Source organism: Misgurnus anguillicaudatus, chromosome 23, assembly GCF_027580225.2.
Source record: "Misgurnus anguillicaudatus chromosome 23, ASM2758022v2, whole genome shotgun sequence".
NCBI lineage: Eukaryota > Metazoa > Chordata > Actinopteri > Cypriniformes > Cobitidae > Misgurnus > Misgurnus anguillicaudatus.
This window is the reverse complement of record NC_073359.2, coordinates 6,196,926-6,213,659: the sequence shown is the minus strand read 5'-3', so window position 1 is coordinate 6,213,659 and position 16,734 is coordinate 6,196,926. Positions and strand designations below refer to the sequence as shown.

Here is a 16,734-nt window from a genome sequence, read left to right as displayed (position 1 = left end):
AACAAACTGATTTGCAAATATAGTGATTGTTCTTTTTCAGGCTTCATAAACACTCCCCATCTGCCACGGGTTAGACAAAATGAGGAAAAAAAGACATTTAAGATGTAAAAATTCAGACACTAGAGCAAAATCGCACAAATTACATATATATAATTGTTTTTATTCAGGCATACACAAACACAAAGCTTTTGTAAAATGTGTGTTGAGCTTATAAAAAACACAACCTAAACAGATTATAGCATCTATTAAAGGGCACCTATTATGCAAAATCCACTTTTACAAGGTGTTTGGAAGTAAATGTGTGTTGGCAGTGTAAACACAACCACCCACCCTACAATGAAAAAAATCCACTCATTCCTTGTTTTTTATTCTCATATGTCTCATTAGACATGCCATTTTGATTTTCTCATCAATGTGAGGTCACATTGATAAAGCCCCGCCCACTACCATAGTTTCCACCCTCAGCGAGTTGTACTCTGTCTACTAGATACTATTGTCTCAGACTGCATTAATCACATCTATTTTAAATGAAAACGCTCATTGTCTGTTTATAAGGAAGTGAGGAGCTGTAGCTCATTTGCATTTAAAGGTACAGACATTAAAACGGACACGCTATAATAAATGATCTGTGGGGTATTTTGAGCTGAAACTTCCAAGACATATTCTGGGCACACCTTATGAGACTTACGTATATTACATCTTGTGAAAAGGCCATAATAGGTGCCCTTAAAAACACAAAATACCCATACAGATGCACACACGAACACAAACCCAGTGATTTGATCTACCACCATCACAACTACATTACGATTTTAAAGGAATCAGGAATTGGTCAAAGAAATGTATGGTATTGGTATTGCATAAATCTGTGAACTCTTTCCCCGCTGATTTTTTTTATTTTTTAGTTGCCAGCCAGCTCCAGCATTTTTATGATTTTCACAAAAGTTTAATGCCTTCCAGAAAATATATAAACATACAATATATCAAATGAAAGAACATACCCTCTGCTTTCTCTTTTTATCACCTCTTAAATATTGGCAGTTTTCTTCACAAAAAAAGCAAAAAGCTGAGATAATTGCATTTTTGAAAGACTTTTGTTAGATATCAGATTCAGAGTGATGATCAAAACATACAGAGTTTGAACTGTTTGACCTAAAGGAATGCTTCCGGGTTTTATAAGTTGGGTAAGGGCGCCACCTGGTGGATAATAGCAGAAATAAAGATTGCCGGAAAAACTCGTCATTGGCAGGGAAACGTATAAATGTTGTTATAATGTAAGGCAATGGGGGGAAAACAGCAAATAAGGGAGAATAAAATAAAATCTGATGCTGCACAAAAACTAACAATGCATCAAAGCCGATGTTGCTCTTTGACATGCCCAAGGTAAAAAAAATCCTGTCCACAATTACTTTTTTTACTGAGCCCCTAGGGCAGTGCTTCTCAATTATTTTCTGTCACGCCCCCCCCCCCCCCTAGGAAGAAGTAAACATTTTGCGCCCCCCCCAACTCTCCGCCGCGACTGTAAATAGTATAATTTGTCTATAAAATTACACATCTGCAAAACATTGTATCCTTATTAACATTAAAGAAAACACAAAAAATAAATATCGATCAACTAACAACAAAGAATAACTTTATTAACATTGTTTTTTAGTTTGTAACAGAAAAGACTTAAAATGCATCAATTTGCCTGAAATAAAAAAAATCTATCCTTATTTAAAGTATAATATTTTTTGACCATTTGATACTGAAAAATTTAATTAAATATAATCAATAAATAATAATAAAAAACTCAAGCGGCTTATCAGCGTGATTGGGGTGTAATGTCTTTAACTCATTCACCGCCAGCCTTTTTGAGAAAAGTTGCCCACCTGCATTTTTCTGATTTTAACAAAAGTTTCACAAAATTCCTTGCAGGAAAAATTATCTTCTATAAATATATAAACATACAAATTATATCAAATTAAAGAACACACCCTCTGCTTTCAAACAAACAATAAACAAACAAACAAACAAACAAACAAAATGGGGAAAAAACGTTTCATTATATATTTACTTTTTCCACTTAATTTAACCACTGAAATATGCATATTTCTCTTCAAAAATACAACATTTTGAGCAAAAAGCTTAAAAAATTGCGTTTTTGTAAAGGAATTTATGTTAGAGATCAGACTCAGAATGACTATCAAACATAAAGGCAGTTAAAATAAATCATTAATCTTTTTAACTTCCGTTTTTGATAAATTCGCCATCTAGTGGATAAAAGCGGTATTACACTTTCACTTTAAAATTCGTCCAGAAAGGCATATTTATTAGTTAAATATTTACTCATAATTGACGAGATAACTCGTCAATGGCGGTGAATGAGTTAAGTGACGGTGAAAAAAAAACACTTTCTGAAAAAGTATTTTCCCCGGGGTCTCGCGCGCCCCCCCTGCTGTCGCTTCTAGCCCCCCCTGGGGGTCCCGCCCCACTATTTGAAAAGCACTGCCCTAGGGTGACATTGAAGTAAAAAAAATCTCAAGTTTAGTTTTATGTGCTCACGTGAAACTTTCATGTGCTCACGCGAAACCTTCATGTGCAGAATTGTGTTAAAAAGTTTAGTTTTTCGCATGTGCACGTGAATTTATCGCGTGAAAACTAAACTTTTTAATAAAAATCTGCACGTGAATGTTTCGCGTGAGCACACAAAACCAAACCTTATATTTCCCCACACCAATGTCACCCTAGGGGCTCGGCAAAAAATCAACTGTGGACAGAATTTTCTCTTTGGAAGTGAAAGTTTTATTTTTACTAAAAAATAAATAAAGTTTAGTTCAGCGCGCGCACGTGAAACTATCGCATGCGCACGCTAAACCAAACCTCATTCACTTTTTGCTCCATGTCCCCTTAGGGGCTCCATACTTTTTATATTGAAAATCAGTCATTTTGTGTATTTTTTCTGAAATCAGTGACATAACTTAACTTGTCAATTAAAAAGATAAAATCCTCGAGTTTTTTTTAAACATTTAGTAGTTCTGATCAGGACTGAGGTTGATAAACAGATTTATGAAAATAAAAATGGAAAAATTTTAAGCAGTTTAATTTAGTGTATTATTTTATCCTGAACAACACAAATGGGTAGTAAACTTGTTTTTTTCAAAGCATTTTCCCAAAATATGTGTCAATATAAGACGTGTCACCAAAAATCATTTCATTTCCTAAAACACAGAGAAAGTTGTGGCCAAATTAAGCCTCAAAAGCACCCCATAGTGGATGAAAACGTCTCCAACAGTACATAAGGGTTAGTGACTTTAAAGTCTGTTGAAAATTGAGTTTTAAATTTTAGAGAAATATCTTTTCATTCGATATACTGCTTGCCGTACAGACTTTGACATTTAGTACAGACCCTGAGCCAGTCAGAGTTCAGGATTGCTATGGTAACCGTCAGTGAATCCGTGGTGAGGATCTGTCATTGGTGACTGTGGGGCGGAGCTTCACGGTGGCAAAGGGATTCGATCCTCTGGGAGAAGAAAGAGGACATATACCATTAAGATAATGTTTCATCATTCTTTATTTCATTATGACAATGGGACTTTTTCTAATTCATTTATTGAGAATTGATGCAAAAAAAGTCTTTAATTTCTTTGATTTTAGGTTTAACCATGAACTTAAAACAATTATTAAAGGTGCACTGTGTAGATTTCTAGCAGCATCTAGCTGCGAGATTGTGAATTGCAACCAACAGCTCATCCCTCCCTTTCGAAACGCATTGAAGCTACGGGAGAAGCTACGGTAGCTGGCACAGGACAAACATGTCATCGTCTGAGACACTGTAGTGACGAAATGTGCTTCATAGAGAAGTTTGTCCATTTAGGGCTACTGTAGAAACATGGCGGCGACTTTCATGTAAGTGTACCCGCGGTGTATGGAGATAGGAACGATTAAAACAATACAGTTCATTATGTAAGGTCTGTATACACCACTGATAATATAATTATGTACATTATATTGCATTTCTGTTAAGAGATCCTTCGCAAAGTTACACAATGCACCTTTAAAGGAGAAAAGCCAAAACATAATGTAGTACCTGGGAAAAAGTGGATGCTCTTGTGGTTGTATATGAGCTGCTGGCCTCTGCAAACATAAAAAACATACAAACAACTGTAACAAGCTCCCAAAACAAATCTTTCTATGAGTAAATCTGATTAATTTTACCTCAACGCTTGATTCCACCTTTCGCTCGGGTAAAGGGGAGTGTGGAAGGGGCGGGGCTGGAGGCGGGAGTTCATAACTTTTATGCTCCACTTTGCTTTCAAAATGAGACTCCGCCCTCCTGTCGGGGAGTGGCGATATTGGGCGAATGTCAGTCGATGCGCGGCGTTGCGGCACGGATGGGGTCGGTATCTCATTGTAGGTCTTCTGATTGGTTTTTACTTCGTTGTTGGGGAGCGGAGAGACCGGACGCAGATCAACCGAAGCTTTACGCATAGTCGTGATGTCGCTATGGCTTTTCAAGTCTGAAGTTTCTAATTGGCTGGTTGGCTCCAGGAGGTTGTTCATGCTGTGGCTTTTGTGCGACGCCCCACTGAAAATGATTAGATGGTTAGTATCAAAAGTGTCCGTGTAATATTGATCGAAACAGAAGAGATGCTCAAATTCACCTTGAACCCAAAGGTAAAAAATCATCAGCGACAGCCACGTAGGCAGAAGGAAACCAGCCTTGACTAAAAAGAAATAAAAAATAAAATAAATAACCACAATATTAAATGCATTCAAGCTATATGACCTATGAACCCATGACCTTTTAAACATCTGCCAAATGCATATGTAATGTAAAATGCATTTGTAATTAAACTTTAGTTCCCGTGACTTCAGCCATAATACTACTGGTGGCTCTCACCGGAGGCTCGAGTTATGACGTCCGTACAGCCAGCCATTCCTGGGTTCTGGTATGAGTACAGTCAGCATGTCGCCACGGGAAAACGGCAACAGGACTGGATTTGATGAAGGGGGATGAGATACTATGGCCCTCATGGAGCGGCCACCACCTAGACCCAAAGACTCACCCACAGAGCTGGAGCGAGACCGGTTGGGCAGAGGAGACGGGGCTGTGAAAAAAATGTATGCAGTGATGAAAAAGTCATTTAAAAAGAAAATCTAGAAAATAGCAGTGACTTCAAACTTCAAAGGATCACTTTTGGAGAGTAATAGCCTGTTAAGGTGAGAATAAGGTTATTACAAATGTTATATAGCCAACTTTGAAATGTTGATGTTGCTGTGTGAGGGTATAAATTGAGTCTCCAGACCTCTAGAGGGCACTCTGCCAAGCGGCTCATGCGACATCTCTCGATCTCCAGTCTGAAGAAAAGAGCCTAAAGAACTCCTTAACTGCAAGACATCAAAAGTGACCTAAGTTTATTTAAGTTTACTTTACAGATGAATGCATATTGTATACATTGTATGTATTGCATGTTTACACTTTAGACATGCATAAATGCATGCATAATGCACTTTTTAACTGTTTCTAAAATGCAGGTAAAACATTACTATTGTGTTGTTAAAATATGAATATATATATCATTTATTTTTTATTTTCTTACTATTGATATTTGTGGTTGTTGTAATATTATACATTTTTTCTTTAGTTTGTATGCTGAAAAAAAGATTCATTCAATTTACTAATTTTTTAAGGTAAGTGGTTGCAATCAGTTTATTTAAGCAACATTTAAAAAAATGTAAAAAAAATAAAATAAATGTAGCTTAAATAAATTGATTGCAACCACTTAACTTATAAAAATTAGTACATTTTTTCAGTGTACAAACTAAATAAAAAAGATTACAACAATCACAAATCTCAATAGTAAGAAAATAAAAATAATAGAACCTATCAACATTCGGGCACAGAGTTTTTTATTAACTATTTATATGTTTAGCTAAAATATTTCTTTCAATGTTTCAACTAACAAAAAAATTATATATATATATATTTATTTATTTATTTATTTATTTTTTTTCAAAAATTATAAGATACTAGATTTATTTAAAGAATTTTATATAACTACACTGAAAAAAGATTCATTCAATTTACTAAATAATTTTTCAGTGTAGTTATATACATTTCTTTATATTAGTATGTAGTAATATTATACTAATATAAAGAATTTTGGGGAAAAAAAATATATATCCAAAAATTATAAGATTTTAAATTTAAATTTATTGGTTGTTGTAATCTTATAATTTTTTTTCTTTAGTTTGTACACTGAACATTTATTTAAGGTACATTTAAACAAAAACATTTGACAAAATAAAATAAATAACTTTTGTTTAAATGTAGCATTTTTTTCAGTGAAGTTATAAAAATGTCTTTATATAAATGTAGTATCTTATAATTTGAAAAAAAAATTATATAAATGTAGTATCTTATAATTTGGAAATATATATATATATATATATATATATATTGTATATAAATTATATTTTTTTTGAATATTTGTATTTAATTTTTAAATTGTGCAAATAAATAAACAAACAAACATCAGGTTTCTTACTTGACACAATTATAATTTTAATTTATAAAAATCAACAATTTATCAATGAAACACTTCTATTTGCTCACTCTATGAAGGTACAAACGTTGTCACTGGGTTGGTACATTTCCAAAAAGTAAAATTGTGTAGCTAAAAGGTGCATATTGGTACCTCTAAGGTACACATTGGTACCATACTGGTCCTTTAAAGGTACATATCTGTACCTAAATGGTACATATTAGGACCTTTTTAAAAGGTACCTTTTTGAGTGCATGTAATAAATACCCAGCAAATAAATACCCCCTTTTTTGTCTTAATCCAAACCATCCCAATCAATAAATCAAGTCCGGTCCTGTTTCACTTCAAAATATGGATTGTGGATGGCTTTTCACTTTTGGCATGATGGTCAGTAAGAAATAATAACATTTTTAAATTCATCCGCCAGTCGAATTACCACTGTGTCACAAATTTAAAGTTAAATCTCCACCTTTACACATTTACGTACTAAATTTTAAAACATGTCAGAAATGTCTCTCTGTCTGGACCAGAAATATTACGGATTGATGATTAATTACACTTCATTCCCATCATGCCAATGTCACCTGAGCCTCTTGATCTGATGGAGCGGGCGTTCGAGGTCTGGAGCTTCTGGTCTCGCTGACTCTCTCTTTCCACCCATCGGCTCTCTGCTGTAGAGATACCCCTGTCTGTCAACACATGGGAAATAAAGGTGTACTCATGCATTGGCCTGATAAGGTTTCGGTAAGTACTGAAACTAGGTTGCACATGTCTGACCGCACACTGTTAATGAACTTCTGCAGCAGGCAGCTGTACCTTGTTGATAAGAAACAGTAGAGACTGCGTGAGGCTGCAGTGTTTCTCGGCCAGGAAACGATATCTTCTCTCTTCCTCTTTAAGAATTTCCTGCTGGCTCTGTCTCAGGTATTGCATGTACTCGCTACCCTCCTGCATTGAGTGTGAAGCCCATAAACACAATAAGTGTTCAGACACAGACCCTAGAGAGCTGCTTGACTGAATGCTGTCTACATAGGCAGCATCCTATCTGAACCTTATATATAAGTCACTGAATGGATACGCTCCTTATGGGCTGTTAATAATCACACAATATACATCACACAGATTTGATTAATGTTTACAGTTCATTCATTCATGACAAATGTTAATAAAATAATTAAAAAGAATAGAGTGTTCTTATAATGATTTTTAATTAACTATAAGTTCTACTGAAACCTTTATTGTACTTAATAAAATTAAAAATTTTCATGGATTCCATTTTGAAAAAGTTTTAGATTGTTCTGGGAAATGCTGTATGTTTGCTGCAATGCATTCTGGGATATATTATATGTTTGTTGCAATGGATTCTAGGATATATTGTATAATGTTTGTTGCAATGCATTCTGGGATATATTGTATGTTTGCTGCAATGCATTCTGGGATATATTGTATGTTTGCTGCAATGCATTCTGGGATATATTGTATGTTTGCTGCAATGCATTCTGGGATATATTGTATGTTTGTTGCAATGTATTCTGGGATATATTGTATGTTTGTTGCAATGCATTCTGGGATATATTGTATGTTTGTTGCAATGCATTCTGGGATGTATTGTATGTTTGTTGCAATGCATTCTGGGATATATTGAATGTTTGTTGCAATGCATTCTGGGATATATTGAATGTTTGTTGCAATGCATTCTGGGATATATTGTATGTTTGTTGCAAAGCATTCTGGGATATATTGTATGTTTGCTGCAATGCATTCTGGGATATATTGTAGGTTTGTTGCAATGCATTCTGGGATAAACTGTATGTTTGTTGCAATGCATTCTGGGATATACTGTATGTTTGTTGCAATGCATTCTGGGATATATTATATGTTTGTTGCAATGCATTCTGGGATATATTGTATGTTTGCTGCAATGCATTCTGGGATATATTGTAGGTTTGCTGCAATGCATTCTGGGATATATTGTATGTTTGCTGCAATGCATTCTGGGATATATTGTAGGTTTGTTGCAATGCATTCTGGGATATATTATATGTTTGTTGCAATGGATTCTAGGATATATTGTATAATGTTTGTTGCAATGCATTCTGGGATATATTATATGTTTGTTGCAATGCATTCTGGGATATATTGTATGTTTGCTGCAATGCATTCTGGGATATATTGTAGGTTTGCTGCAATGCATTCTGGGATATATTGTATGTTTGCTGCAATGCATTCTGGGATATATTGTAGGTTTGTTGCAATGCATTCTGGGATAAACTGTATGTTTGTTGCAATGCATTCTGGGATATACTGTATGTTTGTTGCAATGCATTCTGGGATATATTATATGTTTGTTGCAATGCATTCTGGGATATATTGTATGTTTGCTGCAATGCATTCTGGGATATATTGTAGGTTTGCTGCAATGCATTCTGGGATATATTGTATGTTTGCTGCAATGCATTCTGGGATATATTGTAGGTTTGTTGCAATGCATTCTGGGATAAACTGTATGTTTGTTGCAATGCATTCTGGGATATACTGTATGTTTGTTGCAATGCATTCTGTGATATATTATATGTTTGTTGCAATGCATTCTAGGATATATTGTATAATGTTTGTTGCAATGCATTCTGGGATATATTGTATGTTTGTTGCAATGTATTCTGGGATATATTGTATGTTTGTTGCAATGCATTCTGGGATGTATTGTATGTTTGTTGCAATGCATTCTGGGATATATTGAATGTTTGTTGCAATGCATTCTGGGATATATTGTAGGTTTGTTGCAATGCATTCTAAAATATATTGTATAATGTTTGTTGCAATGCATTCTGGGATATATTGTAGGTTTGCTGCAATGCATTCTGGGAAATATTGTATGTTTGCTGGAATGCATTCTGGGATATATGGTATGTTTGTTGCAATGCATTCTGGGATATATTGTGTAATGTTTGTTGCAATGCATTCTGGGATATATTGTTTGGTTGTTGCAATGCATTCTGGGAAATATTGTATGTTTGTTGCAATGCATTCTGGGATACATTGTATAATGTTTGTTGCAATGCATTCTGGGATATATTGGATGTTTGCTGCAATGCATTCTGGGATATATTGTAGGTTTGTTGCAATGCATTCTAAAATATATTGTATAATGTTTGTTGCAATGCATTCTGGGATATATTGTAGGTTTGCTGCAATGCATTCTGGGAAATATTGTATGTTTGCTGGAATGCATTCTGGGATATATGGTATGTTTGTTGCAATGCATTCTGGGATATATTGTGTAATGTTTGTTGCAATGCATTCTGGGATATATTGTATGTGTGTTGCAGTGCATTCTGGGATATATTGTATAATGTTTGTTGCAATGCATTCTGGGATATATTGTAAGTTTGCTGCAATGCATTCTGGGAAATATTGTATGTTTGCTGCAATGCATTCTGGGATATATTGTATGTTTGCTGCAATGCATTCTGGGATATATTGTTTGGTTGTTGCAATGCATTCTGGGAAATATTGTATGTTTGTTGCAATGCATTCTGGGATACATTGTATAATGTTTGTTGCAATGCATTCTGGGATACATTGTATAATGTTTGTTGCAATGCATTCTGGAATATATTGTAAGTTTGCTGCAATGCATTCTGGGAAATATTGTATGTTTGCTGCAATGCATTCTGGGATATATTGTATGTTTGTTGCAATGCATTCTAAAATATATTGAATAATGTTTGCTGCAATGCATTCTGGGAAATATTGTATGTTTGCTGCAATGCATTCTAAAATATATTGTATAATGTTTGTTGCAATGCATTCTGGGATATATTGTATGTTTGCTGCAAAGCATTCTGGGATATATTGTATGTTTGCTGCAATGCATTCTGGGATATATTGTAGGTTTGCTGCAATGCATTCTGGGATATATTGTAGGTTTGTTGCAATGCATTCTGGGATATATTGTATGTTTGTTGCAATGCATTCTGGGATATATTATATGTTTGTTGCAATGGATTCTAGGATATATTGTATAATGTTTGTTGCAATGCATTTTGGGATATATTGTATGTTTGTTGCAATGTATTCTGGGATATATTGTACATAGATATGTATATAAAGGCTAGATGGCTCAAGGCGGAGTCCCTAACGGCATCACCTGGCGGCCATCTTACGACAGGGCGCTCGCTCACTCGTAGTATTGAGTTTAATGGTGCATGTACTTTTGGATGACCATGACTTGCTCGGTTTTCTGCCGATTTTCAGGCGGTTTGGGTTTTTACGGGCGTTATTAACGTGGCTATGATTCTGGATGCTTTAACATGTTTCATGAATTTATTTTTTATTTTTAGTATAGGTATTCAGTGTCATAGGTACATCTTTGACGTTTATAACAAACCAAACCGTTTGAAAATCGGTAAAAAATTAAGCAAGTTATGGTCATTTAAAAGTACCTGCATCATTAAAACTCAATGCTACGAGTGAGCGGGCGCCCTGTCGTGGGATGGCCGCCGAAACGCGGACGTTGCACTCAATTGGCCAGCAGCGCGGACGAGCCATCTAGCCTTTATATACATATCTATGATATTGTATGTTTGTTGCAATGCATTCTGGGATATATTGTATGTTTGTTGCAATGCATTCTGGGATGTATTGTATGTTTGTTGCAATGCATTCTGGGATATATTGAATGTTTGTTGCAATGCATTCTGGGATATATTGTATGTTTGTTGCAATGCATTCTGGGATATATTGTAGGTTTGTTGCAATGCATTCTGGGATATACTGTATGTTTGTTGCAATGCATTCTGGGATATATTGTATGTTTGTTGCAATGCATTCTGGGAATAATGTATCTGTATAATGCTGTCTGCAGTGAAATCTGGAATACATTGTATGTTTGCTGCAATGCATTCTGGGATATATTGCCATACAGTATCAGCAAAAGATGCTATTAAGAAACATTGAAGGCAGTTGCCAATAAAATTACTGACATTGTAAAATAACATCACACAACAAATGCACAGATGTTTTGATCTTACCAGCGAGTCTCTGAATGCTCCACGTCTCAGCTGCCTCTCCAGAACTGCAGCCTGATTTCTTACCTCCAGTTCATAGACTCTTCGGCTTCCCTACACACACACGCGCATATATAAGTTCTACAATACTTACTCTACTGTATATACTGTACTATACACATTACACCCCTATTCAAAATATATAAAACCTGTACGGTTCCACACTCACCTCAATATACTCCTCATCCAACTTCACATTCTTGTCCATTGCCTGCAGAACCTCCACATGAAACCAACAGAACTGAAACAAAACCATTTGTCCAGCATTTTGTTTAAATTCAGTTCTATTTGTAAAGCACTTTTCACAGCATACATCGTTGAACTTGAGCTTTGAAAAGCTTTGACTTATAAGAAATAAGGAATGAGTTGAGATGGGGTTTTTTTGTAGTCCAGCTTGTGTCGTTACTCAATCTGGTAAATATTCCCTTAACCATCAAACAAGTCCTTCTAAGACATTGCCAACTACAGCTATCAATATGAAGATGCTGGAACATAAAGATCTTATTAGAGAGCAGATGAAAACTCACCACACCCTCCACCTCAGCTGTCAGCTTGCGCTGGGTCTCTGATATCTGAATCAGCACATCACCTGAAGACAAACAAATACTTTCCATTCAAAAATCAATCAATCAATCAATCAATCAATCAAGAATACATATTTATTATGTGCAGATATAAAAGAACGGGTTTTGTAAAGGATGTTACTACTGTACATGGGATCAATAGCAGCCTGTTATGATTGGTATTTATATATATATATATCCCAAGGGTTTTTTCCTCCTAGGACTTTTTTCCCCCGGCTAAAAGTCCGGGTTTTTTTCTCCTAGGGGGGTTTTCAACGCGGGGAGTCAGCCATCTTGGGTTTAATTTAGCACCCTCTTTTATAAGTTACATTTTATGCTCGCTTATAATGTTAATTCATAGCCGCAGCAAATTCTGCTGCTTATGCTATCTGTATTATGTTATGCTATCTGTCGAATTTTCTGTGTCTTTCCCTGCTTCTATAAATGTAAAGCTGCTTTGAAACAATTTAAAATTGTGAAAAGCGCTATATAAATAATATTGAATTGAATTGAATAATAATCTTTTACATTTTAATCCTTTAATTTTTATATTTAATAACATTTGTGTGCTGTCCATGTATGTAATAAGCCAATGCGCGTTGTTGTCCCGTTTATAGACGCGTATTACTAACGTGCTCTTTAAATAACAAAAACAGTATTGCACCATTGACTTTAGACTTTAGACCAGGTTTTAGTTAGTCAATTGCGTAGTCTATTTTAGTTGCCTCAAAATAGCAATGTGCCAACAATGCACCTTAACACACCTTGTTTTCAGACCAGCATGGGTGCAAAAATGGCAGCAAATGCATTTGCTATTTAAACAACGTGACAGTGAACGTGAAAATGATAACTGCGCCGGGCTGAACTAGCAAAAAAACACATGCGTTGCTCATTACGCTGCATTACGTCGGGTGTATGATGGGGTCCATTGACGTCTAAGACCCTTTTATGGCTACTGTAGAAACATGGCGGTCCAAAATGGGGACTTCCATGTAAGGGTACCCACGGTGTATGGGGATAAAAATGGCTCATTCTAAGGTAATAAAACAATACAGTTCATTATGTAAGATCTTTATACACAACTGAAAACATAGTTATGTGTCTTATATTGCATTTCTGTTAATAGATCTCCCTAAAATTTACACACTGCACCTTTAAATAAGTGGAAGTTGTGGAAGTATATAAGATCAGGAAGACAGCTTTGAATGTAAAAAATTATAATTTTATACTTAATATGGAAAATAATGAGAAGCCAATGTAGCTGTTGCAAGACAGGTGTAATATGATGAATGGAGGGGAAATTTTGGACCAAATATATATTACCAAAGAAATTTCACATTAGCAATACCCTCAAAATAATTGTCTGAAGGTTTGCAATATAAAAAATTATTGTATTTTATAGTATAATAAAATATTATACGATAAAATATGTCTTAAATTATTACCAGATTATATAAGGGTACTCAAAGATAATTCAAACTATATCACATGTTGATAAGTTCAGAAAACATGTTTTTTTTCACTGTACCATGTCCAAAACTCAAAACTACTATCATCTGTGTCAACTTTCATATGTGCATAGTAATCGTGGTGTACCGCACTGGGGTGAATCAATGAATTTAGAGGGGTGAAAGAATGACACCGTTCATCTATAATTTAAATGTGAACGCTGACATCGTAACTCGACCTCACACAGACGCACACACACACACACCTGTCTTACTGCACCTGCTCAACAGTTTCTAATGGATGTTAATTACATTATAATAACATGCGAAATGAACACCAAAGCTATTTAACCAAAGCTATCAGATACGTTACAATTTTTCTGCTTTTAACCCTTTACACCAATGCCAGAACATGCACTATGAAAGAAAAGCCGAATCTCGTGTTTTATGGTAGATGTGAGAAAGCATCTGCCATTGGACACAGTTCACAGAAACATCTACTGTATGAAGCATAAACAATCTCTGATGAAGCCAGAAAAGACAGATCAGCTGGGTGAACATCTTGCCATGCAATCTGTCTGTTTAGACACAGAGAACACAAGACATTTCAATCTTACCGAGCGATTTGGACGATAAAGTGTTGAGCGCTTGCTCGCCCATCTTAGCAAGAAAACTGAAGTAGGCCTCACTCGTCTGAGCCAGGGCTTTAAATACACACACATATACAACAATATATCACAAAAAAGAAAAGTACAAGGTGTTTTAACTGGTTTAAGCTGGTCTCCCTGTCTGACCAAGTTAGCGATTAGCTGGACCAGACGGGGATGCCGGCTTACCACTTTTTATCACATTTGTAATATATTTAACCACCTACATTTTACTTCTTTGAAAACCAAAAATGAAAGTGCACATACGCTCACCTTGAAAAGCTTTAGTGTAGCTGTTCCCCAAAATAACTAGCTTTTGTAAGCCGGGGTTAAACTCATCCACGAGATTCTGTATAAGCCAAAACAACATCATGCTGACGGTGTTCATACTAAAATAAGTGTTAACGTCATTATTGTAAAACAAACCCAAACAGTATAACCCACGAGAAAATTTTTATATATATATATATACACATACATATACATATATACATATTATAGATATGGATGGGAAAAGATTAATTGTGATGAATCGCATACAAAATAAAAGTGATTTTTGGCATAATATATGAGTGCGTGGTGTGTGTAATTATTATGTACATATAAATACACATTCATGTGTGAATTTAAGAAACATTTAAATGTGTATATATATTTATTTTAATATATTCTATATTATATATATAAATTAAAATATACACAATAATTACACACAGTACACACACTTAAAAAGTAACATTTATATTGTATGCGATTAATTGCGATATTAAATATATATAATTTCTGAAATAAATATATGTCGCGATTAATCTTTTCCCAGCCCAGAATTGTTTTAAATACATATATATTTTTTAAAATATATATACATTTTTTTTTTTTAAAATTCAATATATGTATGTGTGTGGTTAGATACACATAATAATTACACACAGTACACACACATAGATTAATCGCGATTAATTTTTGCCCAGCACTAGTGTACTTTTAAAATAAATGAATGAATGGACATTAAATGTTTAAATATAGAAAATATATATATATTTTAAAAAATTCTGAAATAAATATATGTCGCGATTAATATTTTCCCAGCCCAGATACATATAAAATACATACTATATATATACATATACATATACATATACATATATATATATATATATATATATATATATATATATATATATATATATATATATATATATATATATATATATATATATATATATATATATAAATACATATATATATATATATATTAAAAAATTCTGAAATATGTATGTGTTTGTTGTTAAATATACATAATAATTACACACAGTACACACACATATATTATGCACAATACTTTTATTTTGTATGCGATTAATCACGATTAATCTTTGCCCAGCACTAGTGTACTTTTAAAATAAATAAATGATAGACATTAAATATTTATTATTGTGGTATATTTAACTGGTTTAACCCTTTGCTAACGTAAAACTACCACAGTAATAATTTTCCTAGAACAACGGTCCAATAAATTTAGGAAAATTGTAGCAACTTAGTCAGTCATACAGAAACACCTGACCGCAGAAAGTCGTGATTAACCATAATAAAGCACTCCAGCAACCCGTGTAATTCATTTGCATAATTTATAAGCATTCTCATTAAGCCATTACAGCTAAAATGGAGAAATACAAGACTCACGTTGTAAACACTCAGTGTTGATCTATGTAAAATGTCACTGTTAGCAGCAGCCATCCCGTTTCTGTCGAAAAACACGATTTAAGGTACTGTACACACATTACAGACGAAAAACACAATTAAAGGTACAGTACACACATTATAGACAAACATGAAACTTTGTTGACAATACTCTAAATATTATAAGATGGATGTAAGGTAGGATTACGTACCTGTGATAGTGAAAGTTTTTACGCTGTAGTTATTTCGCGGCGCGTGTTGCTGAGGTACCAAACACAATATGAGTGTATGATGACACACACTCCCCTTATGTCTGTATTGGGTCTCTATTAGTGACTCTTATAGGGCGAGTGAGGCTGAGAGAGAGCCCACATTCGATACGGCCCGGGGTTTTGAATTATTAACTCGTCTCATGACATGATGTGAAGGAGAAGGGCGTCTGTCTGACAGGCGGGCAGTAGATACACACTTTAACTGAGAGAACAGATGTAAGAGTAATGCTCAAGGTGGTTACACAACTGACCTGCAGTATTGAGACACTCATTGGTTTCTATTACAGATTTGCACTTTTTCTATGTTTTATAAATGTTGATAAAAACTTTTGTTACAGCGTTTCTGCAAGCTGATGTTATGCGATGTCTGTATGCATCTTCAGGAGTTGATGACCATGTTGTATCAAAATTTTTAACACAGCACTATTCCAGACGTCAGTTTAGTCGCTATAGACGGTTTCATTGTACGCACGTGCTGTTACGTAATACGCGTCTGGTCCGAACTTTACTTCCGGTTTCACTTTTTTT

The 16,734-nt window shown here is 34.6% G+C and overlaps 1 protein-coding gene across 1 annotated transcript; it reads right to left on the bottom strand.

The window, feature by feature from the left end:
• Nucleotides 1-2,882: 2,882 nt before the first annotated feature.
• On the bottom strand, nt 2,883-14,627 carry baiap2l2b (BAR/IMD domain containing adaptor protein 2 like 2b). The gene is made up of 13 exons (XM_073862404.1): nt 14,528-14,627; nt 14,225-14,311; nt 12,124-12,185; nt 11,766-11,837; nt 11,561-11,650; nt 7,344-7,475; nt 7,112-7,216; nt 5,289-5,370; nt 4,883-5,090; nt 4,644-4,706; nt 4,198-4,567; nt 4,070-4,116; nt 2,883-3,502 (listed from the first exon to the last, which is right to left on the bottom strand). Exons 1-13 carry the CDS (start codon nt 14,625-14,627, stop codon nt 3,427-3,429), a joined length of 1,494 nt encoding a protein of 497 aa, XP_073718505.1. The 3' UTR covers nt 2,883-3,426.
• Nucleotides 14,628-16,734: the final 2,107 nt, after the last annotated feature.